The sequence below is a fragment of the Procambarus clarkii genome, chromosome 87 (genome assembly GCF_040958095.1).
Source record: "Procambarus clarkii isolate CNS0578487 chromosome 87, FALCON_Pclarkii_2.0, whole genome shotgun sequence".
NCBI classification, from domain to species: domain Eukaryota; kingdom Metazoa; phylum Arthropoda; class Malacostraca; order Decapoda; family Cambaridae; genus Procambarus; species Procambarus clarkii.
Window position 1 is genome coordinate 6,301,916 of NC_091236.1, and position 26,666 is coordinate 6,328,581.

General features: G+C 51.8%; 2 protein-coding genes across 8 annotated transcripts in view; one reads left to right on the top strand and one right to left on the bottom strand.

The window, feature by feature from the left end:
* LOC123747016 (uncharacterized) overlaps positions 1-20,851 on the top strand; it is a 135,852-nt gene extending 115,001 nt beyond the window's left edge. The window contains exons 3-4 of the mRNA XM_069317362.1: positions 15,079-15,220; positions 18,168-20,851. Coding sequence (XP_069173463.1) covers positions 15,190-15,220; positions 18,168-19,270 — 1,134 coding nt within the window. The 5' untranslated portion in view covers positions 15,079-15,189 and the 3' untranslated portion in view covers positions 19,271-20,851. The remainder of the gene's footprint in view (positions 1-15,078; positions 15,221-18,167) is intronic.
* The window catches only part of CASK (peripheral plasma membrane protein CASK), a 942,297-nt gene that overhangs the window by 80,357 nt on the left and 835,274 nt on the right, over positions 1-26,666 (bottom strand). For all 7 annotated transcript variants that reach the window (XM_069317358.1, XM_069317359.1, XM_045728953.2 and 4 more), the window contains one exon: positions 4,626-4,790. In XM_069317358.1, the coding sequence (XP_069173459.1) occupies positions 4,626-4,790 (165 nt within the window). The remainder of the gene's footprint in view (positions 1-4,625; positions 4,791-26,666) is intronic.

Sequence of the window (26,666 nt, forward strand, 5' to 3'; positions counted from 1 at the left end):
ATAAACAATAAATACATCTCAAAGGGATTCTCAAAGGGATAGAGTAGCTTAGGCTATTTCTACCCCCCTCCAGGACCTATATCTGCTGATTTAAGCGCTACTGGTGTCTCTCCCAGACGCACAGGTGCACACAGGTGTCACAGGTACTCGGGTTTACATCAAGATGTGTCAGGGAACAACACAATCAGGGGAGTACAACACATGGAACACTGAACAGAACTTCAAGAGGTTTAGACTGTCATAATTTCCCCCTCTGCTCCTGTGAACAAACAACACAGGTTGTAGCATTAACAACATTTACCTAACTGATGATTAGGAAAATCCCGTCCTGGACGTGTCCACTTCTCACAAAACTAGTTATAAATATTATACACATTGCTAAATAGGTACATCGAAAAACGTTACTTGTGCAAAAAAAATACATCATAAACACATAACATGTATAACAAAATACACCATACACACTTTTCGTCTGAAACAAAATTGTTCAACAATTTTTCCAACACCCACCTTATAAAATAACTGCTGAACTGTGTACCCAAATCATTGTCAACACATTCAACTCTCAAGCACAAACCCACTCCAACAAACCCACTCTATGTAAACAAATGTCTCGGATTATCTCCCTGAACAAAAAACAAAAGAGATTACCTCATGGCCTTAGGCAAGAGAAGCATATATAACTGTACGGGGTGACATAGGCTGGTGGTGGTGGTGAGTGGCTGGTAGAGCGACGGTGAGTGGCTGGTAGAGCGACGGTGAGGCAGCACTGGGACCATTATGTAGGCGGGGCAATTGCCTCTACCGCCAACCTCCTCCTCCTCCTTGCATTCTCAGTCTCCACGGGAACCAATATCTCCCGCCCACTAACACACTGGGAGCCACTTTACACGGGCGTCTCTCGTCGTGACAGCAGCGCGGAGATGCTGTTTATTGAGCCACACGCCACGTAGCAGCCTTTGTGTTTTCTTGACTGTATATAGCGGTTATTTTCCCTGCATGTGAGGACCAAGAGGAAGGTTGGTGTGGAGGTCGGTTAAGGTGGCGGGTGACGCCGGGCTGGGCGTCACAGGGGGCAAGCACCCCTGGTGTCTCCCCCCTAACTCCTCCTCACTGCGGAACATCAAGATTACCATCTCTAACACGAGGGTGTCAAGATCACACCATAACCAGTCACATGTGAGGCCCAACCAGATCTAAACGGTTCAAAGTGAACGAATTTGCTTTTGGTCATAAATGGAAAGTTGTATTTTTCAGCGTGTGGTGAAGTAGCAGCCACCTTCACGAGGTACACCACGGAACACTGTGCGCGTTTAAGAGTGAATTAGTCTCAGTTATTGCCATGTGTGTGGCTCGCATGGCAGTAGCTGCCAGCACTGCCTCCAACCATGGCCACTCGCTAGCCATATACATGGACCATGGTGCTCACGGAGGCTAACGAACCATCCAAGTGAACATCATATATTAGCGGCTGTGGTCCCCAGGGCACCATAGGACGACCACCCTACACACCATACTGCCTCCCAGCCCAGGCATGCAGTAAACAGGAGCAGGTTATTAGGTTCTTGAGGTTATTTTGAGATGATTTCGGGGCTTTAGTGTTCCCGCGGCCCGGTCCTCGACCAGGCCTCCAACCCCAGGAAGCAGCCCGTGACAGCTGACTAACACCCAGGTACCTATTTTACTGTTAGGTAACAGGAGGCATAGGGTGAAAGAAACTCTGCCCATTGTTTCTCGCCGGCGCCCGGGATCGAACCCGGGACCACAGGATCACAAGCCCAATGTGCTGTCCGTTCGGCCGACCGGCTCCTATTGTCTTACAAAAGAGCCTATTATACCGTGTACTGAAGACTGCTTTACGTAGCTCTGCATAGCTACGTCAACCATGGCTCTCAGGTCACTATTAACGGGTCGGGGTTCGATCCCCGATAGTCCAAGTAGCAGAACAGTGTTCAATTAGTTCTTTCCTCTCCCATTCAGATGGTGTGTAGTGATAATGGCGTGGTGCGTTCTCCTGACCTTACCTAGTCACTTATGAACCGCACGTCCAACATGGCTGGCATACGCTTACTGCTGCATCTTCTATCTTATACTTGCCTATTGTCACCCTTAATGGTGCAGCTTAATATGAGACCAGCCGTGTGTATATCACGCTTGGGACGATGGCTGAGCGGAACAAGTCATCACACTCGTCAGAGCTGATCTCATCACACTCGCCTGAGCTGATCTCATCATACTCGTCAGAGCTGATCTCATCAGCTCTCTATAGAGTGTGACCAGCTAGTTGAACTGTTCATCACATCACCTCGTTGTAGTGTGTTCACCACACACGAGACCAGGTCACCATGTAGACTGTCATCACCAACAAGGAACCAATTGTCCCCATCTGCCTCCCTCCAGTCATCACCACCACCAGTTGGCTACTCGTGTTGTAACTGGATTGGAGATTAGGCAAATCAAATACCTCATCTGGGCACTACTGGCCTCACTGGCTCACAGTACAGTCAAACACTTTCTCTCTCTCTCTCTCTCTCTCTCTCTCTCTCTCTCTCTCTCTCTCTCTCTCTCTCTCTCTCTCTCTCTCTCTCTCTCTCTCTCTCTCTCTCTCTCTGTGCTCAACAGTTAAGCTGAGTACAGAGTGTTACCTGAAGCTGTTATAATGCTCTATTAGTAGCCAGGGAAGAAAAGGGGGCAGCGCTCCCCCTCTCTCTGTCAAGAACTAGTACACTGCTACATCCTTATCTCCCTCTCAGTCACTCTATCACTCATTTACAATCTCAATTCAGCCTTAACGGTAGTATGCATTAACTACCTCTCAAAACTGTTATAGATTAGTTGCCCCTTGAGGCAGTTAAGGATTAAGTGCCCCTCAAGGCGGGTATTAAAAGTTAAGTCGTAATTCTTTTAATGTTTCAATATTTACAGTTTGTGTTCTTTGGATCTGTTATTGTTAGTATTATGTTTATTTACAGTTGCAAAACAGGTGTTTTAATGTTTATATTTACATAGTGGCATGTTTTAGTGTATATTTATACTGGTCAGAATAAATTATCTACATTGTGGTTAGAACATTTGTATATTAGAATACATTCACTCATCTATTCAAACATTGGAGCACTGAAATAACATCTTTTGGTCATACACATTTTTTCTTGAAGTTCGACGTTATACACAGAGTGTATACTCACTCTTGAGTGAACATTTATTCAACGTATGTTGCCAGATTCCTCACTCAGCACCACCACCCACTCACCCTTAACTCTGCAACAGGACCCACTCACCCTTCACTCAGCAACATAACCCACTCACCCCTCACTCAGCCTCAGGACCCACTCACCCCTCACTCAGCCTCAGGACCCACTCACCCTTCACTCAGCCTCAGGACCCACTCACCCCTCACTCAGCCTCAGGACCCACTCACCCCTCACTCAGCCTCAGGACCCACTCACCCCTCACTCAGCCTCAGGACCCACTCACCCTTCACTCAGCCTCAGGACCCACTCACCCCTCACTCAGCCTCAGGACCCACTCACCCCTCACTCAGCCTCAGGACCCACTCACCCCTCACTCAGCCTCAGGACCCACTCACCCTTCACTCAGCCTCAGGACCCACTCACCTCTCACTCAGCCCCAGGACCCAGTCAGCACCAGGACCCACTCACCCCTCACTCAGCACCAGGACCCACTCACCCCTCACTCAGCCCCAGGACCCACTCATCCCTCACTCAGCTCCAGGACCCACTCACCCCTCACTCAGCACCAGGACCCACTCACCCCTCACTCAGCCCCAGGACCCACTCATCCCTCACTCAGCTCCAGGACCCACTCACCCCTCACTCAGCACCAGGACCCACTCACCCCTCACTCAGCACCTGGACCCACTCACCTCTCACTCAGCCCCAGGACCCACTCACCCCTCACTCAGCCCCAGGACCAACTCAACTCTCACTCAACCCCAGGACCCACTCACCCCTCACTCAGCACCAGGACCCACTCACCCCTCACTCAGCACCAGGACCCACTCACCCCTCACTCAGCACCAGGACCCACTCACCCCTCACTCAGCACCAGGACCCACTCATCCCTCACTCAGCCCCAGGACCCACTCACCCCTCACTCAGCACCAGGACCCACTCACCCCTCACTCAGCACCAGGACCCACTCACCCCTCACTCAGCACCAGGACCCACTCATCCCTCACTCAGCCCCAGGACCCACTCACCCCTCACTCAGCACCAGGACCCACTCACCCCTCATTCAGCACCAGGACCCACTCACCCCTCACTCAGCACCAGGACCCACTCATCCCTCACTCAGCACCAGGACCCACTCATCCCTCACTCAGCTCCAGGACCCACTCACCCCTCACTCAGCACCAGGACCCACTCAGCCCCAGGACCCACTCACCCCTCACTCAGCTCCAGGACCCACTCACCCCTCACTCAGCACCAGGACCCACTCAGCCCCAGGACCCACTCACCCCTCACTCAGCCCCAGGACCCACTCACCCCTCACTCAGCACCAGGACCCACTCAGCCCCAGGACCCACTCACCCCTCACTCAGCACCAGGACCCACTCATCCCTAGCTGCCCCTGCCGGGGTGGCTAGGGGAATGCACCCTCACCAGCATCTTCTGGAGAATGTCGACGCTCTGGTTGGCGACGGGGACGCCGTTAATCTCGCGGATCTCGTCGCCGACGTGTAGCGTGGCCTGGCGGTGGATCATGCCGCCGTGCATGATACGCGCCACGATGCACCGTCCCTCCTCGTTCATCTTGAGCGTGATGCCCTGAGGAGAGGCACTTCCTGTCAGTCTCTCTCTCTCTCACCCACCCTCCTCCTCCTCCTCCTCCTGCTCCTGCTGGGGTAATGGGGGGAATGGGGGAAGGGGGAACTGAGGAGGGAATTATAGACAAGAATGATTCTCTCTCTCTTCCTGGTGTCATCCTTCCTTCAGTGTTAGGAGGATTAGGAGGAGGCGAGACGTAGGGGAAGCAAGGAGGGGGTTAAGCTGGGGGGGGGGGACAGGTAGTCAGATTGGGTGTCCACAGAGAGGGGGTATTACCCGGGGGGAGAGGGGGGTATTACCCGGGGGGAGAGTGGGGTATTACCCGGGGGGAGACGGGGGTATTACCCGGGGGGAGAGGGGGGTATTACCCGGGGGGAGACGGGGGTATTACCCGGGGGGAGACGGGGGTATTACCCGGGGAGGAAAGAAAGGGTATAACCCGGGGGGAGAGAGGGGGTATTACCCGGGGGGAGAGGGGGGTATTACCCGGGGGGAGAGGGAGGTATTACCAGGGGGAGGAGAGGTGGTATTACCCGGGGGAGGAGAGGGGGGTATTACCCGGGGGAGGAGAGGGTGGTATTACCCGCGGGAGGAGAGGGGGTATTACCCGGGGGGAGAGTGGGGTATTATCCGGGGGGAGAGGGGGGTCTTACCCCGGGGGAGAGGGGGTATTACCCGGGGGGGAGAGGGGGTATTACCCGGGGGGAGAGGCGGGGGTATTACCCAGGTGGAGAGAGGGGGTATTACCCGGGGGGAGGAGGGGGGATTACCCGGGGGGAAGAGGGGGTATTACCCGGGGGAAGAGGGGGCATTACCCGGGGGAAGAGGGGGTATTACCCGGGGGAAGAGGGGGGTATTACCCGGGGGGAGAGAAGGGGTATTACCCGGGGGGAGAGAGGGGGGTATTATCCAGGGGGAGAGGGGTATTACCCGGGGGGAGAGGGATTATTACCCGGGGGGAGAGGGGGTATTACCCGGGGGGAGAGGGGGGTATTACCCGGGGGGAGACGGGGTATTACCCGGGGGGAGACGGGGTATTACCCGGGGGAAGAGGGGGGTATTACCCGGGGGGAGATGGGGGTATTACCCGGGGGGAGAGGGGGGTATTATCCAGGGGGAGAGGGGGTATTACCCGGGGGGAGAGGGATTATTACCCGGGGGGGAGAGGGGGTATTACCCGGGGGGAGAGGGGGGTATTACCCGGGGGGAGAGGGGGTATTACCAAGGGGGAGAGGGGGGTATTACCCGGGGGGGAGAGGGGGTTATTACCCGGGGGGAGAGTGAGTATTACCCGGGGGGAGAGAGGGGGTATTACCCGGGGGGGAGAGAGGGGGTATTACCCGGGGGGAGAGTGAGTATTACCCGGGGGGAGAGGGGGTTATTACCCGGGGGGAGAAGGGGGTATTACCCGGGGGGAGAGGGGGTATTACCCGGGGGGAGAGGGGGGTATTACCCGGGGGGAGAGGGGGTTATTACCCGGGGGGAGAGGGGGGTATTACCCGGGGGGGGAGAAGGGGGTATTACCCGGGGGGAGAAGGGGGTATTACCCGGGGGGAGAGGGGGTTATTACCCGGGGGGGAGAGGGGGTTATTACCCGGGGGGAGAGGGGGTTATTACCCGGGGGGAGAGGGGGTATTACCCGGGGGAGAGGGGGTATTACCCGGGGGGAGAGGGGGTATTACCCGGGGGGGAGAGGGGGTATTACCAAGGGGGAGAGGGGGGTATTACCCGGGGGGGGAGAGGGGGTTATTACCCGGGGGGAGAGGGGGGTATTACCCGGGGGGAGAGGGGGTATTACCCGGGGAGAGAGGGGGGTATTACCCGGGGGGAGAGTGAGTATTACCCGGGGGGGAGAAGGGGGTATTACCCGGGGGGAGAGGGGGTATTACCCGGGGGGAGAGGGGGGTATTACCCGGGGGGAGAGGGGGGTATTACCCTGGGGGAGAGGGGGGTATTACCCTGGGGGAGAGAGGGATATTACCCGGGGGGAGTTTGGGGTATTACCCGGGGGGGGAGAAGGGGGTATTACCCGGGGGGAGAAGGGGGTATTACCCGGGGGGAGAAGGGGGTATTACCCGGGGGGAGAGGGGGTTATTACCCGGGGGGGAGAGGGGGTTATTACCCGGGGGGAGAGGGGGTTATTACCCGGGGGAGAGGGGGGTATTACCCGGGGGAGAGGGGATTATCATGAGGGTGAGAGGGGGATAATCATGAGGGTGAGAGGGGATTATAATGAGGGTGAGAGGGGGATTATCATGAGGGTGAGAGGGGAATTATCATGAGGGTGAGAGGGGGGATTATCATGAAGGTGAGAGGGGATTATCATGAGGGTGAGAGGGGGATTATCATAAGGGTGAGAGGGGGATTATCATGAGGGTGAGAGGGGGATTATCATGAGGGTGAGAGGGGGATTATCATGAGGGTGAGAGGGGGATTATCATGAAGGTGAGAGGGGATTATCATGAGGGTGAGAGGGGATTATCATGAGGGGTGAAATGGGGATTATCATGAGGGTGAGAGGGGATTATCATGAGGGTGAGAGGGGGATTATCATGAGGGTGAGAGGGGATCATCATGAGGGTGAGAGGGGGGATTATCATGAGGGTAAGAGGGGATTATCATGAGGGTGAGAGGGGGATTATAATGAGGGTGAGAGGGGATTATCATGAGGGTGAGAGGGGGATTATCATGAGGGTGAGAGGGGGGATTATCATAAGGATGAGAGGGGGATTATCATGAGGGTGAGGGGGGATTATGATGAGGGTGAGAGGGGATTATCATGAGGGTGAGAGGGGATTATCATGAGGGTGAGAGGGGATTATCATGAGGGTGAGAGGGGGATTATCATGAGGGTGAGAGGGGATTACCATGAGGGTGAGAGGGGAGTATCATGAGGGTGAGAGGGGGATTATCATGAGGGTGAGAGGGGGATTATCATGAGGGTGAGAGGGGGGATTATCATAAGGGTGAGAGGGGGATTATAATGAGGGTGAGAGGGGATTATCATGAGGGTGAGAGGGGGATTATCATGAGGGTGAGAGGGGGATTATCATGAGGGTGAGAGGGGGATTATCATGAGGGTGAGAGGGGATTATCATGAGGGTGAGAGGGGGATTATCATGAGGGTGAGAGGGGGGATTATCATAAGGGTGAGAGGGGGATTATAATGAGGGTGAGAGGGGATTATCATGAGGGTGAGAGGGGGATTATCATGAGGGTGAGAGGGGATTATCATGAGGGTGAGAGGGGGATTATCATAAGGGTGAGAGGGGGATTATCATGAGGGTGAGAGGGGGATTATCATGAGGGTGAGAGGGGGATTATTAGAGGGTGAGAGTGGATTATCATGAGGGTGAGAGGGGGGATTATCATGAGGGTGAGAGTGGATTATCATGAAGGTGAGAGTGGATTATCATGAGGGTGAGAGGGGATTATCATGAGGGTGAGAGTGGATTATCATGAATGTGAGGGACTAATTATCCTAAGAGCGAGGGAGAGAGCGTAGTGACAAGATGCCAGCACACACAGGCTGGTGGATCATTATGGTACAACACAACACTTTTCTTTACTATCACCAAAACTGAATGGCGGTTTAATTTGTCTTTATATAGCACAGTGTGGTTGTGGTGGTGGTTGTGGTGGTGGTTGTGGTGGTGGTTGTGGTGGTGGTTGTGGTGGTTGTTGTGGTGGTGGTGGTGGTGGTGGTTGTGGTGGTTGTTGTGGTGGTGGTGGTTGTTGTGGTGGTGGTTGTTGTTGTGGTGGTGGTTGTTGTGGTGGTGGTGGTTGTGGTGGTGGTGGTGGTTGTGGTGGTTGTGGTGGTGGTGGTTGTTGTGGTGGTGGTGGTTGTTGTGGTGGTGGTGGTTGTTGTGGTGGTGGTGGTTGTTGTGGTGGTGGTGGTTGTTGTGGTGGTGGTTGTGGTGGTGGTGGTGGTTGTTGTGGTGATGGTTGTTGTGGTGGTGGTTGTGGTGGTGGTGGTGGTTGTTGTGGTGGTGGTTGTGGTGGTGGTGGTGGGTGGTGGTTGTTGTGGTGGTGGTGGTGGTTGTTGTGGTGGTGGTGGTTGTTGTGGTGGTGGTTGTGGTGGTGGTGGTGGTTGTTGTGGTGGTGATGGTTGTTGTGGTGGTGGTTGTGGTGGTGGTGGTGGTTGTTGTGGTGGTGGTGGTGGTGGTGGGTGGTGGTTGTGGTGGTGGTGGTTGTGGTGGTGGTGGTGGTTGTTGTGGTGGTGGTTGTGGTGGTGGTGGTGGGTGGTGGTTGTGGTGGTGGTGGTGGTTGTTGTGGTGGTGGTGGTTGTGGTGGTGGTGGTTGTTGTGGTGGTGGTGGTTGTTGTGGTGGTGGTTGTGGTGGTGGTGGTGGGTGGTGGTTGTTGTGGTGGTGGTGGTTGTTGTGGTGGTGGTGGTTGTTGTTGTGGTGGTGGTGGTTGTTGTTGTGGTGGTGGTGGTTGTTGTGGTGGTGGTGGTTGTTGTGGTGGTGGTTGTGGTGGTGGTGGTGGTGGTGGTGGTGGTGGTGGGTGGTGGTTGTTGTGGTGGTGGTGGGTGGTGGTTGTTGTGGTGGTGGTGGTGGTTGTTGTGGTGGTTGTGGTGGTGGTGGTGGTGGTGGTGGGTGGTGGTTGTGGTGGTGGTGGTGGGTGGTGGTTGTTGTGGTGGTGGTGGGTGGTGGTTGTTGTGGTGGTGGTTGTTGTTGTGGTGGTGGTGGTTGTTGTGGTGGTGGTTGTGGTGGTGGTGGTGGGTGGTGGTTGTTGTGGTGGTGGTGGGTGGTGGTTGTTGTGGTGGTGGTTGTTGTTGTGGTGGTGGTGGTTGTTGTGGTGGTGGTGGTTGTTGTGGTGGTGGTGGTTGTTGTTGTGGTGGTGGTTGTGGTGGTGGTGGTTGTTGTGGTGGTGGTGGTTGTTGTGGTGGTGGTGGTTGTTGTGGTGGTGGTGGTTGTTGTGGTGGTGGTGGGTGGTTGTTGTGGTGGTGGTGGTGGTTGTTGTGGTGGTGGTTGTTGTGGTGGTGGTGGTTGTTGTGGTGGTGGTGGTGGTTGTTGTGGTGGTGGTGGTTGTTGTGGTGGTGGTTGTTGTGGTGGTGGTGGTTGTTGTGGTGGTGGTGGGTGGTGGTTGTTGTGGTGGTGGTGGTTGTTGTGGTGGTGGTGGTTGTTGTGGTGGTGGTGGTTGTTGTGGTGGTGGTGGTTGTTGTGGTGGTGGTGGTTGTTGTGGTGGTGGTGGTTGTTGTGGTGGTGGTGGTTGTTGTGGTGGTGGTGGGTGGTGGTTGTTGTGGTGGTGGTGGTTGTTGTGGTGGTGGTGGTTGTTGTGGTGGTGGTGGTTGTTGTGGTGGTGGTGGTTGTTGTGGTGGTGGTGGTTGTTGTGGTGGTGGTGGTGGTGGTGGTGGTGGTGGTGGTGGTTGTTGTGGTGGTGGTGGTTGTTGTGGTGGTGGTGGTTGTTGTGGTGGTGGTGGTTGTTGTGGTGCTGGTGGTTGTTGTGGTGGTGGTGGTTGTTGTGGTGGTGGTGGTGGTTGTTGTGGTGGTGGTGGCTGGTGGTTGTTGTGGTGGTGGTGGCTGGTGGTTGTTGTGGTGGTGGTGGTGGTTGTTGTGGTGGTGGTGGCTGGTGGTTGTTGTGGTGGTGGTGGTTGTTGTGGTGGTGGTGGTTGTTGTGGTGGTGGTGGTTGTTGTGGTGGTGGTGGTTGTTGTGGTGGTGGTGGTTGTTGTGGTGGTGGTGGTTGTTGTGGTGGTGGTGGGTGGTGGTTGTTGTGGTGGTGGTGGTTGTTGTGGTGGTGGTGGTTGTTGTGGTGGTGGTGGTTGTTGTGGTGGTGGTGGTTGTTGTGGTGGTGGTGGTTGTTGTGGTGGTGGTGGGTGGTGGTTGCAGTACTCCGTGCCTGAGCGCCCCCCCCCCAATACACCAACAAAAAGCCTGGGACAAGTGTGAGAGAGACAAACACACAGCCCTCGGCCACCTGCTCTCTGTGTGTGTGCCAGTAATTGGAGCCTCTTGTAATTGCCAGTTGACGCATCTGTACACTGCCAGCCTTGTTATCCCTGCTCTCACCTCACCCACCCCACGTTACCAGTGGCACCCACCCTACGTTACCAGTGGCACCCACCCTACGTTACCAGTGGCACCCACTCTACGTTACCAGTGGAGAGAGGGCCAGAGGAACAACCCAGCGGGTTTTCTTCCTATTGGGGAGTGTTGTACATGCTGCTATGGCGGTGTGTCCACTCACAGGATGAGTGGCGCCACTCATCCCGTGAGTGGACACACCGCCATAGTGACAGTATTGGGCAGCGCCACTCATCTTGTGAGTGGACACACCGCCATAGTGACAGTATTGGGCAGCGCCACTCATCCTGTGAGTGGACACACCGCCATAGTGACAGTATTGGGCAGCGCCACTCATCCTGTGAGTGGACACACCGCCATAGTGACAGTATTGGGCAGCACCACTCATCCTGTGAGTGGACACACCGCCATAGTGACAGTATTGGGCAGCGCCACTCATCCTGTGAGTGGACACACCGCCATAGTGACAGTATTGGGCAGCACCACTCATCCTGTGAGTGGACACACCGCCATAGTGACAGTATTGGGCAGCGCCACTCATCTTGTGAGTGGACACACCGCCATAGTGACAGTATTGGGCAGCGCCACTCATCCTGTGAGTGGACACACCGCCATAGTGACAGTATTGGACAGCGCCACTCATCCTGTGAGTGGACACACCGCCATAGCAGCATGTACAACACTCTCCAAAAGGAAGAAAACCCGCTGGGTTGTTCATCCTGTCACTTGTACCCAGACACAGCTGGGACTTGCTTAACAGTCTCAAGTTGCTAGTTGGGCTTGGCACCAGACGCCCAGCTTATGAAGGAACAATACGTGCTCACACTATCCTCCTCAGAGCTGCCGCCGATGCCAAATATTCATGCACAGTTATAACGTACTGTGTATTCAAAATGATATATATTCATTATTATATATTTAGAATTTGGTGGATAGTTAGCCCTAAATTAGGTTTAGTTAGGTGCCAAGGTGGGCACGCGTTTGCCAGCGAGACCCTAGGGTCCTGGTCCACTGGGTAGAGACTACAACGCAGCCCGTCCTCCAAACAAAGACCCAAAAGTGATTCCATCCACCCGCCAAACCCCAGCTGTTTATGAATGAAAAACGGTTTACACACGACTCACAACTGCTGACGTCCAAACACTTCCGCTGTAAATGCTTCACCCACGTACTACAAATACAAATAATCGCCAACAGAACCTAAACACCTAACCTAACCTATGCCTATGCAGGCGATGAGTCACAATAACGTGGCTGAAGTATGTTGACCAGACCACACACTAGAAATTGAAGGGACGACGACGTTTCGGTCCGTCCTGGACCATTCTCAAGTCGATATGCCTATATATGCACAATATGCTCGGGTGGGGGAGTGGACGTGTTCCCTGAGCTCTCCGGCAGTTGGTGGTTGTTTGCCAGTTTGGCCGGTTGGGGGCGTGTGTGTGTCTGCCCGCCTGTGCTGACACATGGAGTTCAAGATGGGGGTCCCTCTTCCCCCTGTAGTGCGGGCTCAGTCTGTGGGCCTCGAATTTTCCGGACGTGCTGGGTACCCGGAGATAGCGCTGGTGTGTGATTTGTTTCATGTCCCTGTGATAGACATTTATGGAGTCGAGCTGGTGACAGCGCGTCGGGCGATCGTGAAATTTACGGAGGAGTTGGTGTATCGGGAATTTCTCCGTCGATACGAGGAGCGGACCTTACCCCTGCCGGATAGTGCGGGCACTGTGACCCTCTCTGATCGGAGTGGTGCCCTCACTTACGTCAGTGTACGTGTGGTGCCCTTGGAGTTTCCGGAGGGTCTGCTCCGGCGGTACTTCGGCCGGTTTGGCGCCGAAGTTATTGTGCAGTTGCACATGATATCCTCCAGTCCGCTCAAGGGTGTGAGGACTAATATTCGCACCCTGGGCATGCGGCTCTGGGCAGACATACAGTCCTCTGTGCATCTTATGGGATACAACGTTCGGGTGTTTTACGCCCGCCAGCCTCGGACGTGTTATCGTTGTGGCCTCTTGGGCCATCAGGCTACTGACTGTTCTGTGCCTGCCGTTGTGCCTGTAAACCTCTTCAGTGAGGAGGATTTTCCGCTGCTTCCTGTGGAGGATGCTTCGGTGGATGTGGACGTCTCTTCAGCCTCGAATGTGCCCTCTGTGTCGACTGTTGCGCCGCCTGATGTGCCCCCTGTTATTGTCGCCTCTCCTCCGGGGGTTGTGTCATCGCCTGGTGATCGTCCTGCTCCGGCTGGTGTCCCTGGGGTTCTTCCGACTGCTTTCTGCTCGATTCCCCCATCTTCCAGTTCTTCCTCTGCTGCATCTGACCCTGTCCCTGCACCCTCGCCGCCTGTTCCGACTGTGCTGGGTGATGGGGTGGATCCGGCGCTTCCTCCTGTGCCTGGCCTGGTGCCCCATGTGGTTGAGGATGCTGCCGTTCTACGACATGCATCGGTTCGCCCGGCTTGTGTTGCACGTGTCTCTGAGTCAGCCTCTGGGTCTGATGATGTGCAGCCAGAGCCTAAGCGTTCCCGGCGTTCTTCTTCTGCATGGGCTGACGTTGGCGACTTCGACGCTTGTGGATCTGCCGGCAACGGCGGGGTGGCTCCGGTTGCGTTGCATACTACGGTGGTGGCGGAGGTGCATTTGCCTGCAAATGCCGGTGCAGGTGTTTCGGCCTCTACTTCTGATATGGTGTCTGCGGATCCTGCTTCGGGTGTGTCGCTTGCGTTGGATGACTCCGGTTCTTCGTGGGGGTGGTTCCCCCTGCTGGGGTTCGTGGTGAGCGGGGTGGCCTGGAGGTGGTGTTGAAAAAGGCTGCTCACTCTGGGGGTTCTGTAACCCCTTCCTCGTTCCCCGTTTCATCGGCGGTGGTCTCGACGCCTCTTCCGTCTCCGCCCGTCTCTTCGGTGTCTCCTGCGGTCGTACGGCGACGCGGCCGTCTCGGCAGCCCTCGTACGCTTTTTCTGTGTCGTCTGCTTCCTCGAAGGACGTGGTTTGCACTCCCCAGCCTCGTTATGCGATTTGCGTCGGTGAGCTTAAGGAGTGGCCGTTTCCGCCTGATCTGGAGGTTCCTGAGTTTATGAAGGGCCCAAGGCGGCAGGGGGATCGCCCCCTTACCGACATGGAATATTTTATTTGGGAGGCCTATAAGCGAAAGTATCCTTGGGCTTCGGAGACGTATGTTCCTGTCTTTGAGAAATGTATTCCTCGCTCATGATTCCTTTGTGTATTGTGTGTTGTGGGTTGTTTCCATTTGTGCGCATGGTTGTGGGGTGCGGGTCGGGTGTGTGTGTGTGGGTGGGGCGGGTTTGTTTCCCGGTTCCTGCATGCTCTGGTTTGTTGTTGTGGGTTTATTTGTGTGGCTTGTGTGTGCGTGTGTCCGGTTCCTGTGCGGTCCGGGGTTTGGTTAGTGTGTGTGTGGTTGTGGATGTCATGTTCTTATGCTATGTTTTGTGGTTCTATGTTTTTATGATGCTGTTTGTGCGCTTGTTTGTGTCGTGTTGAGTGTCCTTCAGGCTGCTGGCGTGACCCGGCCTGGGTTTATGCTCTTTGTCGTGCTTTGCCTTTGTGCTTTTCTTTTTGTTTGTTGTATACTTGTATTTCTTTTCTTGTCATTATTATTATTATTATTATTATCGTTTGTATTGATGCCTCTCCGTGTGTGTTTGAGGTGCTGGTAGACTTGTTCCGTATAATTATGTTCTGGTGTTCTATTTCTGTATTGTATTCCACTGTGTTTAAATTAATTGTTGTATTTTATTTGTAATTATTGTTGTTTTGTGGTCGGCCCTTCCGGCCGGCGTTTTTGTGTTTAGTAATTTTGTTCCTTTATGTTTTTGCAAGTTTGTGCTTTGTCATTTTGTTCTATTATTCTATGTTGTATTTGTTTCCTTTTATTGTACATATCAGCATGCTTGCATGTAAAAAAAAAAATATGCTTGGGTGGTCCGGCGCTCCCCTGCCCAAGAGACTCCAGGGGCCAGATTCATGAAAGCACTTACGAACCTGTACAATCTTTTCTCAATCTTTGGCGACTTTGTTTCCAATTATTAAACAGTTAATGAGCCCCGAAGCACCAGGAGGACGTTTATAACAATAACAACAGTTGAATGGCAAGTTTTCATGCTTGTAAACTGTTTAATAAATGTAACCAATGCCGTCAAGGATTGAGGAAAGATGTACACTTTCGTAAGTGCTTGCGTAACTGCTTCGGGAATCTGGCCCCAGGCCCTCGCCAAACATCTGCCTAACAGTGAATTTATCTGCCCCAAAGTTGCGTTCCGGCGTGAGGCGCCCTGTACACAGCCACAAGGCATGAACACCTCCGGCACCTGTGTCGCTGAGTCAACACCAACATGGCCTGGAGTGGTGGCCATCACTCTCAATGATGACAAGTTTGCAACTGATCCACTACTGTGAGTTGAGCTGTTTGACAAGTTTAATGTAATTTCAAAACTATCTTTCTCAGCGGGGTGGGATACGTGACCTGTTGAAGCAGGCGGAGGCGGGGAGAGAGGGAGAGGAAGGGGAAAGGAGAGGGGACAGAGGAAGGAAGAGGTGGAGAGGGATGAGGAGGAAGAGGTGGGCAGCAGGGAGGGGTATAAGGAGGACGTGAACAGTATTGACTAGGACTGAACTGATCCTCACATTTTGTACATCATAAACACAGCCAGAGCTGCGTCTCGAGGGCCATGTGGAGGACTATCTGGCCAGGTGGAGGACTACCTGGCCAGGTGGAGGACTACCTGGCCAGGTGGAGGGACTACCAGGCCAGGTGGAGGGACTACCTGGCCAGGTGGAGGGACTACCAGGCCAGGTGGAGGGACTACCTGGCCAAGTGGAGGGACTACCTGGCCAGGAGGAGGACTACCTGGCCAGGTGGAGGACTACCTGGCCAGGTGGAGGACTACCTGGCCAGGTGGAGGGACTACCTGGCCAGGTGGAGGGACTACCTGGCCAGATGGAGGGACTACCTGGCCAGGTGGAGGGACTACCAGGCCAGGTGGAGGGACTACCAGGCCAGGTGGAGGGACTACCTGGCCAGGTGGAGGACTACCAGGCCAGGTGGAGGACTACCTGGCCAGGTGGAGGACTACCTGGCCAGGTGGAGGACTACCAGGCCAGGTGGAGGGACTACCTGGCCAGGTGGAGGGACTACCAGGCCAGGTGGAGGGACTACCAGGCCAGGTGGAGGGACTACCTGGCCAAGTGGAGGGACTACCTGGCCAGGTGGAGGACTACCTGGCCAGGTGGAGACATGAGGCTAACCATGCCCCCCCCCCCCCCCCGGCTACAACATGTAGCCACCTTTCTGCATATTTGAAAAATTATTCAGCAAAACTTTCACGCGGAATAATGGTGGGAAATGTTTGTGTTATTACTGGGTCAAGTGTTCCATAAATTACGGCGTGAGGAGCGGCCGGGGAGGCCCCAGACGGCGCCCCTACACCCGCCCACAACTAAGTCCACTACGGGCTCGCCATAGCCTGTGCTACTTGCAACTATTTGTTCCAGGTAGCGAATCTTGAACCACATACAAATAATCATTCCTGTGTAGACTACATCGTCCACTCCTCCAGTAATGTATGTGTAGACCACTGATACCAGCTATACACTGACCACCAGTAACACCAACACTGACCACCACCAACACTGACCACCACCAACACCAACACTGACCACCACCAACACTGACCACCACCAACACCAACACTGACCACCACCAACACTGACCACCAGCTTATACTCTTTACTCTTGCAGTTTTCCCTATTTCAGTTTGGGAAAACTGAAATAGGTACATTATATTCTACATGAATATCTCCCCTTCCCAGCATCCGTGCTGTTCATCCTGTTCCTGCTTACCACCCTTGTCCCATCCTGTTACCCCCTCTCCCATCCCCCCTCCCTTCTGCCCTCTGGCAGCAGGCAGCACATGTGAGGGGGACTCATGCTTCCCTCACTTTACTAACCATCCGTAAGCAATAGACCTAGTTACTTCACCTTTCCATCCACCTCTTGTAGCCTTCTTGTGTGAGAATTCCTTCCCAGTCCTGACCTCCCCTCATATCCCCAGCCTCCCCCTCATCTCCCCAGACTCCCCCTCATATCCCCAGCCTCCCCTCATCTCCCCAGACTCCCCCTCATATCCCCAGCCTCCCCCCTCATCTCCCCAGACTCCCCCTCATATCCCCAGCCTCCCCCACCATCTCTCATTACGGAACATCATTATTTATAACAAATTTATCTTTCTTGGTCATCATTAGAATCCCGCGTGATGCTGTGTGTGTGTTGGTGAGCTGTATCCTCACACTCTCCCCTCACACACTCACACCTTGTGCCCCCCACCCTCACACCTCGCCCCCACCCTCACACCTTGCCCCCCACCCCTCACACCTTGCCCCCACCCTCACACCTTGCCCGCCACCCTCACACCTTGCCCCCCACCCTCACACCTTGCCCCCCACCCTCACACCTTGCCCCCCACCCTCACACCTTGCCCCCCCACCCTCACATCTTGCCCCCCCCACCCTCACACCTTGCCCCCCACCCTCACACCTTGCCCCCCACCCTCACATCTTGCCCCCCCACCCTCACACCTTGCCCCCCACCCCTCACACCTTGCAACCACCCTCACACCTTGCCCCCCACCCTCACACCTTGCCCTCCACCCTCACATCTTGCCCCCCCACCCTCACACCTTGCCCCCCCACCCTCACACCTTGCCCCCCACCCTCACACCTTGCCCCCCACCCTCACACCTTGCCCCCCACCCCTCACACCTTGCCCCCACCCTCACACCTTGCCCCCACCCTCACACCTCGCCCCCCCACTCATACACCTTGCCCCCCACCCTCACACCTTGCCCCCACCCTCACACCTTGCCAGCCACCCTCACACCTTGCCCCCCACCCTCACACCTTGCCCCCCACCCTCACACCTTGCCCCCACCCTCACACCTCGCCCCCCCCACTCATACACCTTGCCCCCCACCCTCACACCTTGCCCCCACCCCTCACACCTTGCCCCCCACCCTCACACCTTGCCCCCCCACCCTCACACCTTGCCCCCCCACCCTCACACCTTGCCCCCCCACCCTCACACCTTGCGCCCCCACCCTCACACCTCGCCCCCCACCCTCACACCGTATACATACAACCAGCACCTGCCGCCCACTCTAATACATAAATCAATACGTACCAACACACCCAAATATACACACACAAGCAAATTAACAAACATTCCGTCTAAAAATACTGGCGGCAGTATTTTCCGCGGCAATATTCGCAACACTCCAGTTGCAGCGAGCACTGATAACAATTTGCATGACAATATATAACAGCTAAGTTAAAACTATATTGCAGGGATTGTGCACTACAGTAATTACTCCGTACCTGGTGTGGTCTCAACCACGCCATGCAACCACGGCCACCAGACAACCACAGCCACCAGACAACCACGGCCACCAGACAACCACAGCCACCAGACAACCACGGCCACCAGACAACCACGGCCACCAGACAACCACAGCCACCAGACAACCACAGCCACCAGCCAGCCAACCACGACCACCAGCCAGCCAACCACGGCCACCAGCCAGCCAACCACGGCCACCAGCCAACCACGGCCACCAGCCAGCCAACCACGGCCACCAGCCAACCACGGCCACCAGCCAGCCAACCACGGCCACCAGTCAGGCAACCACAGCCACCAGCCAGCCAACCACGGCCACCAGCCAGCCAACCACGGCCACCAGCCAACTACGCCAGACAACCACGGCCACCAGCCAGCCAACCACGGCCACCAGCCAGCCAACCACGGCCACCAGCCAACCACGGCCACCAGCCAGCCAACCACGGCCACCAGGCAGACAACCACGGCCACCAGCCAGACAACCACAGCCACCAGCCAGCCAACCACGGCCACCAGCCAGCCAACCACGGCCACCAGCCAGACAACCACGGCCACCAGCCAGCCAACCACGGCCACCAGCCAGCCAACCACGGCCACCAGCCAGCCAACCACGGCCACCAGCCAGCCAACCACGGCCACCAGCCAGCCAACCACGGCCACCAGCCAGCCAACCACGGCCACCAGCCAGCCAACCACGGCCACCAGCCAGCCAACCACGGCCACCAGCCAGCCAACCACGGCCACCAGCCAGACAACCACGGCCACCAGCCAGCCAACCACGGCCACCAGCCAGACAACCACAGCCACCAGCCAGCCAACCACGGCCACCAGCCAGCCAACCACGGCCACCAGCCAGCCAACCACGGCCACCAGCCAACCACAGCCACCAGCCAGCCAACCACAGCCACCAGCCAGCCAACCACGGCCACCAGCCAGCCAACCACGGCCACCAGCCAGCCAACCACGGCCACCAGCCAGCCAACCATGGCCACCAGCCAGACAACCACGGCCACCAGCCAGACAACCACGGCCACCAGACCAGAGTGAGGTGTGACACAGAGCCAGGGAAACGAACCAAATATCTAAAGATAATACTGAAGCCTCGCTCCCCACACCATTCTTTATGCTGCCCTCAAAAAGTTACTTGAAAGAAGAGGTAAGGACTAAGATAACCCAGGGAGAGAGGGCACCAGGAAGGGTCTGGACACGGGAGAAGAGACCCGCAAGAATAAGGGATAACGATGAAAAAGCCAAACATGATCCAATAATCACTGACCTATTCAGACATAAGATAAATGACTGAATGGCTTGCGGAAGGGTTGACCTGGTCAGGAACTGTATCAGAGGGGAGAGAAGTCTGGCGTACTGAAGGGGGGAAAAATGGTTGATGAAATGAAATCATTTCTGTCTAGAGCACCATGGACTCCGTGGTGGACATCCTGGTGTGGACATGTTGGGAGCGGCAGGGGGGAACATGCCTGTTTCCCTGGGACACCATTAACGCCACACAATAACCCATGGTTCACCATCAACACCACACAATAACCCATGAGTCACCATCAACACCACACAATAACCCATGAGTCACCAACACCACACAATAACCCATGGTTCACCATCAACACCACACAATAACCCATGGTTCACCATCAACACCACACAGTAACCCATGGTTCACCATCAACACCACACAATAACCCATGAGTCACCATCAACACCACACAATAACCCATGAGTCACCATCAACACCACACAATAACCCATGAGTCACCATCAACACCACACAATAACCCATGGTTCACCATCAACACCACACAATAACCCATGGTTCACCATCAACACCACACAGTAACCCATGGTTCACCATCAACACCACACAATAACCCATGAGTCACCATCAACACCACACAATAACCCATGAGTCACCATCAACACCACACAATAACCCATGAGTCACCATCAACACCACACAATAACCCATGGTTCACCATCAACACCACACAATAACCCATGAGTCACCATCAACACCACACAATAACCCATGGTTCACCATCAACACCACACAATAACCCATGGTTCACCATCAACACCACACAATAACCCATGAGTCACCATCAACACCACACAATAACCCATGGTTCACCATCAACACCACACAATAACCCATGAGTCACCATCAACACCACACAATAACCCATGAGTCACCATCAACACCACACAATAACCCATGAGTCACCATCAAGCGAGTAAAATGCAAAATGTTGAAGCCCTCATGCAATGGTAAAATGAAAATAAACTATAAGAGTGAATAACTAAAGGTACCAGAGGACTTTGCATCATTGGAGAGTGTAGACAATCAAGCCGAGGCCCACATTAAGCTCCTCCCAGACCACATCTAAGCTTTATTTGCGTTAACATTGTGAACAAAGTGCAATAAAATGTAAAGTAAAGGAGGTTGGCTACATTTACAGCTTTATATTTGCAGCTGACAGAACCCAGAAAGCTTTGGAACACATGAAGGTTGAGAGGGGGGACCAAAGAGCTGAAGCTCAACCCTCGCAACCACAATTAGGTTAACACAATTAGGCAACAACACACACCAAAAGCTTGGCTTCGAGAGGCTTCACTGGTCAGCCTCGGCATATATATATATATATATATATATATATATATATATATATATATATATATATATATATATATATATATATATTTATATATATATATATATATATATATATATATATATATATATATATATATATATATATATATATGCAATTGACGATCACAAAACACTGATCATTTTATGCGGAAAATCCACAGAGAAATATAAAATGAGGTGAACGTTTCGGCTTGTTAAAGCCTTTGTCAACACCAGACTGTCTAAGGAGAAGGGAGAAGGCTTTAACAAGCCGAAACGTTCACCTCATTTCATATTTCTCTGTGGATTTTCCGCATATATATATATATATATATATATATATATATATATATATATATATATATATATATATATATATATATATATATATATATAATATGATTTATTACAATTATTATATTTTATATTAAGAACATGAATTACTGACTTCGTTATGTTAGGTTATCTTAAGGGTTATCTTGAAATGATTTCGGGGCTTAGCGTCCTCGCGGCCCGGTCCTCGACCAGGCCCCCATTTTGTTACCCCCCCCCCAGGAAGTAGCCCGTAGCAGCTGTCTAACTCCCAGGTACCTATTTACTGCTAGGTAACAGGGGCATCAGGGTGAAAGAAACATTTTGCCCATTTGTCTCCGCCTTCACCGGGGATCGAACCCGGAACCTCAGAACTACGAATACGAAGCGCTGTCCACCCAGCTGTCAGGTTAGGTAAGGTTTGATAACATTTCCATGTTAGGTCTAACTTTGATAAAGAAAATATATCATATGATCATATTCATCATAAATGATCCACCAGCATGTATAATGAACCCATCAGCATGTATACTGATCCACCAGCATGCACAATAATTCACCCGCAGGTATAATGATCCACCAGCATGTATAATGAACCCATCAGCATGCATACTGATCCACCAGCATGCATAATAATTCACCCGCAGGTATATTGATCCATCAGCATGTATAATGATCCCATCAGCATGTATACTGATCCACCAGCAAGCATAATAATTCACCCGCAGGTATAATGATCCATCAGCATGTATAATGATTCCATCAGCATGTATATAATTAATCCAACAGCAGGTATAATGATCCAGCAGCAGTTATAAAAATCCACCCGCATGTATAATGAACAACCACCATGTATAATGATCCACCAGCATGTATAATGAACAACCAGCATGTATAATGTACAACCAGCATGTATAATCAACCAGCATGTATAATGATCAATCACCATGTATAATGATCAACCAGCATGTATAATGATCAACCACCATGTATAATGATCTACCGGCAGTATAGTATAATAATCCAACAGCATATATAATGATCTAACATCAGGTATAATTATCCAACAGACAGGTATAATGATCCACCAGCATATATAATGATACAACACACCTGGAGAGGGTTCTGGGAGTTCCTCTACTCCCCAAGCCCGGCCTGAGGCCAGGCTTGACTTGTGATAACTTGGTCCAACAGGCTGTTGCTTACAGAGGCCCGCAGGCCCATATATCCACTAAAGCCTGGTTGGTCCAGCACCTCTTGCAAGAACCTGTCTAAGTGCCTCTTGAAGACATTCACCTTTGTTCCAGCAATATTTCTAATGCATGCTGGGAGAATGTTAAACAGCTGTGGACCTCTGATGTTCAGTGTTCTCTGATTGTACCTATGGCACCTCTACTCCTCACTGGTTCTATTCTGCATTTCTTTCCGTATGCCTCGATGTTGTTATTCTACTGTGTAAATTTGGGACCTGGCCCTCCAGTATCTTCCATGTATATATTATTTGATACCTTTCTCGTCACCTTTCCAGAATACATTTTAAGAGCTTTGAGACTGTCTCAATAATTTTGATGTTTTATCGTGTCTATGCGTGCCGTATATGTTCTCTGTATTCCCTCTAATTCAGAGATCTCTCCTGCTTTGAAAGGGGGAAGGGATCACCGAGCAATACTCAAGACGGGACAGCACCAGTGATTTAAATAGTGCTAACACTGCTGTGGCGTCTCTGGATTAGAACGTTCTCATAATCCATCCAATCATTTTCCTGGCCGCCGCTATATTTGCTCGGTTGTGTTCACTTAATGTCAGGTCGTCAGACATCATAATTCCCAGATCTTTAACCTTTTGCTTTCCTTTTATAAGTAGGTGTGATTGTGTCCTGTACCCCGTGTTTCGTTTAAGTTCCTCGTTTCCACCGTACCTAAGTACCTGAAACTTATCACCTTTAAACATCATGTTACTTTCAGTTGCTCAATCAAAAACTTTATATCTGATTGTAGTTTTTCAGTGTCTTCTACAGTGATGATTTTCATGCTGATTTTTGTATCATCTGCATAGGATGATACGAAGCTGTGACTAGTATTTTTGTCTATACCAGAGATAAGAATGAGACACAGCAGCGGTGCAAGGACTGTGCCCTGGGGTGCCCTGGGGTACAGAGGTTTTCACTGCACTTGGGCTTGATTTTACTTGATTGACCGTCACGCTCTGCATTCTGTTTGACAGAAAGTTGTAAATCCAACGCCTTTACCCGTAATTCCTAATGTTCTCATTTTAAGGGTAATCATTCCATGGTCACATTTGTCGAAAGCCTGCTCGATACCTGCTTGATGGGGTTCTGGGAGTTCTTCTACTCCTCAAACCCAGCCCGAGGCCAGGCTTGACTTGTGAGAGTTTGGTCCAACAGGCTGTTGCTTGGAGCGGCCCGCAGGCCCACATATCCACAACAGCCCGGTTGGTCCGGCACTCCTTGGAGAAAAGTCTTTGAAAAGTTTGTGTATACAACATGTGCATATTGCTTTTCCTCTAAGGCTCCTGTGATTCTGTCCTAGTGGTTGAGTAACTGTGACAGACAGCATCTTTCCGCTCTAAATCCATGTTTTCCTGGGTTGTGTAGTTCATTATTTTCCATAAAACTGGAAATTTGATTCCTAATCACTCTTTTAAAGACTTTGTGTGATGTTAGTGCAACTGGTCTTTAATTTTTTGCCAAGGCTTTACTCCCCCCTTGTGCAGAGGAGCTATATCTGCAGATTTAAGTGCTGCTGGTATCTCCCCTGTATCCAGGCTCTTTCTCCATATTACGCTGAGTGCTCGCGCTACTGGTACTTTACATTTCTTTATGAATATTGAATTCCAAGAATCAGGCCCAGGAGCTAAGTGTTTGGACATATTGTTAATTTCTCTTTCAAAGTCTTCCGAGTTTGTGGTAATATCCGTTATATTATCTGCAGCTTGAATGTCATTCATAAAGAAGCTGTCTGGGTCATCAACTTTCATGTTGTTTATTGGTGTGCTAAACATAGCCTCATACTGGCTTCTGTGAATTTCACTAATTTCTTTGTTGTCCTCTGTGTACGTACCTTTGGTTGTAAGTTAAGATCCAATACTGTTGGAGTTTTTTTTTTATTTCGATTTTGCATATGTAATTTTTTTTTCTTTATCTCTTGTATACTTTTCTGTTCCAAATCCATTTCCTCAGACTCATATGATCGCTTCAATGTTTGCTCTGTTTCTTCGATCTCGCTGCTTAGGTTTATTTTCCTTGCTTGTGATAGTTGTGTCTGCCTAAGCATTTCCGTTATTTTTTTTTCCTTCTCCTGTACAGTCGTCTGCGTTCTCTTCCTAGAGTGGTCCTCTTTCTGCCCCTCCTCACAGGCACGTGCTTCAAGCAGACCTTGTAAGCTTCAGCTGTCAGTTGAGCTATTCCCTGTGTGGGAGTTTTGTCGCGTAAGACCGTCTCCCATTGAATGTTTGCAAGATCTATATTTACCTGATACCTGGTTGATGGGGTTCTGGGAGTTGTTCTACTCCCCAAGCCCGACCTGAGGCCAGGCTTGACTTGTGAGTCGACTTTTGAAAATTTATTTTTTCCCAGTCGATCCTCCTATTGTTGAAATTGAATTGATTGAATGCTCCTCCTCGCTTGTTGGGTCTCTTAGACCTACTACCGTTATTTATGCTAGTTCCCACTTCAATGAGCTTATGGTCTGAGTATGTTGTATCTGAGATGGTAATGCCTCTGATTAGTTCATCATTGTTCGTGAATATCAGGTCCAGCGTGTTTTCGTTCCTAGTTGGTTCTGTAATCTGCTGACTGAGCGAGAATTTGTCACAGAATCTGAGTAGTTCTGACCTGTGATTGGTTATTTCCATGTTGATTTCCTGCTATAACGTTATTATTTACTATTCTCTATTTTAAACAGGGCATATTGAAGTCTCCAAGGAAGATAATATCTGGTACTGGGTTTGCTAGGTTATCAAGAATAGTCTCTATTTGTGGATCTGCTCTGTGAATTCCTCAACTGTTGCATCTGGCGGTTTGTATATTAGAATAATAATTAGATTTAGATTTTCTTCCTAGATTCCCAGTACCTCTACCACTTCACAGGACACTTCACTCCTGGACAGGAGCTCTGTACATGCCAGCTCCTCTTTAATATACAGACCTACTCCTCCACTTGACCAAATTACTCTCTCACATCTATATAGATTATAATTCGAGATCCAGATGTCACTATCCATGTGGTCTTCTGTGTGGGTTTGTGTAAATGCACCAAATATTGAGTTCGATTCTATTAGGAGGCCATTAATGAACTTTATTTTATTTCGTTATTTTGTGTTATGCATATATGAATGATTTCCCATATTGTGTCATTATACAACAGCAAGTATAATGATCCATTAACATGTATAATGCTAGTATCTTGCAGCTGGTATTACGATCCAGCAACGGGTATAATGATCCAGGAGTAGGTATAATGATCCAGCAGCAGGTATAATGATCCAGCAGCGGGTATAATGATCGAGCAGCGGGTATAATGATCCAGGAGTAGGTATAATGTTCCAGCAGCAGGTATAATGATCCAGCAGCGGGTATAATGATCCAGCAGCGGGTATAATGATCCAGGAGTAGGTATAATGATCCAGCAGCAGGTATAATGATCCAGCAGCGGGTATAATGATCCAGCAGCGGGTATAATGATCCAGGAGTAGGTATAATGATCCAGCAGCAGGTATAATGATCCAGCAGCAGGTATAATGATCCAGCAGCGGGTATAATGATCGAGCAGCGGGTATAATGATCCAGCAGCGGGTATAATGATCCAGGAGTAGGTATAATTATCCAGCAACGGGTATAATGATCCAGCAGCAGGTATAATGATCCAGCAGCGGGTATAATGATCGAGCAGCGGGTATAATGATCCTACAGCGGGTATAATGATCCAGCAGCGGGTATAATGATCCAGCAGCAGGTATAATGATCCAGCAGTAGGTATAATGATCCAGCAGCAGGTATAATGATCCAGCAGCGGGTATAATGATCCAGGAGTAGGTATAATGATCCAGCAGCAGGTATAATGATCCAGCAGCGGGTATAATGATCCAGCAGCGGGTATAATGATCCTACAGCGGGTATAATGATCCAGCAACGGGTATAATGATCCAGGAGTAGGTATAATGATCCAGCAGCGGGTATAATGATCCAGCAGCGGGTATAATGATCCAGGAGTAGGTATAATGATCCAGCAGCGGGTATAATGATCCAGCAGCAGGTATAATGATCCAGGAGTAGGTATAATGATCCAGCAGCAGGTATAATGATCCAGGAGTAGGTATAATGATCCAGCAGCGGGTATAATGATCCAGCAGCAGGTATAATGATCCAGGAGTAGGTATAATGATCCAGCAGCAGGTATAATGATCCAGCAGTAGGTATAATGATCCAGCAACGGGTATAATGATCCAGGAGTAGGTATAATGATCCAGGAGCGGG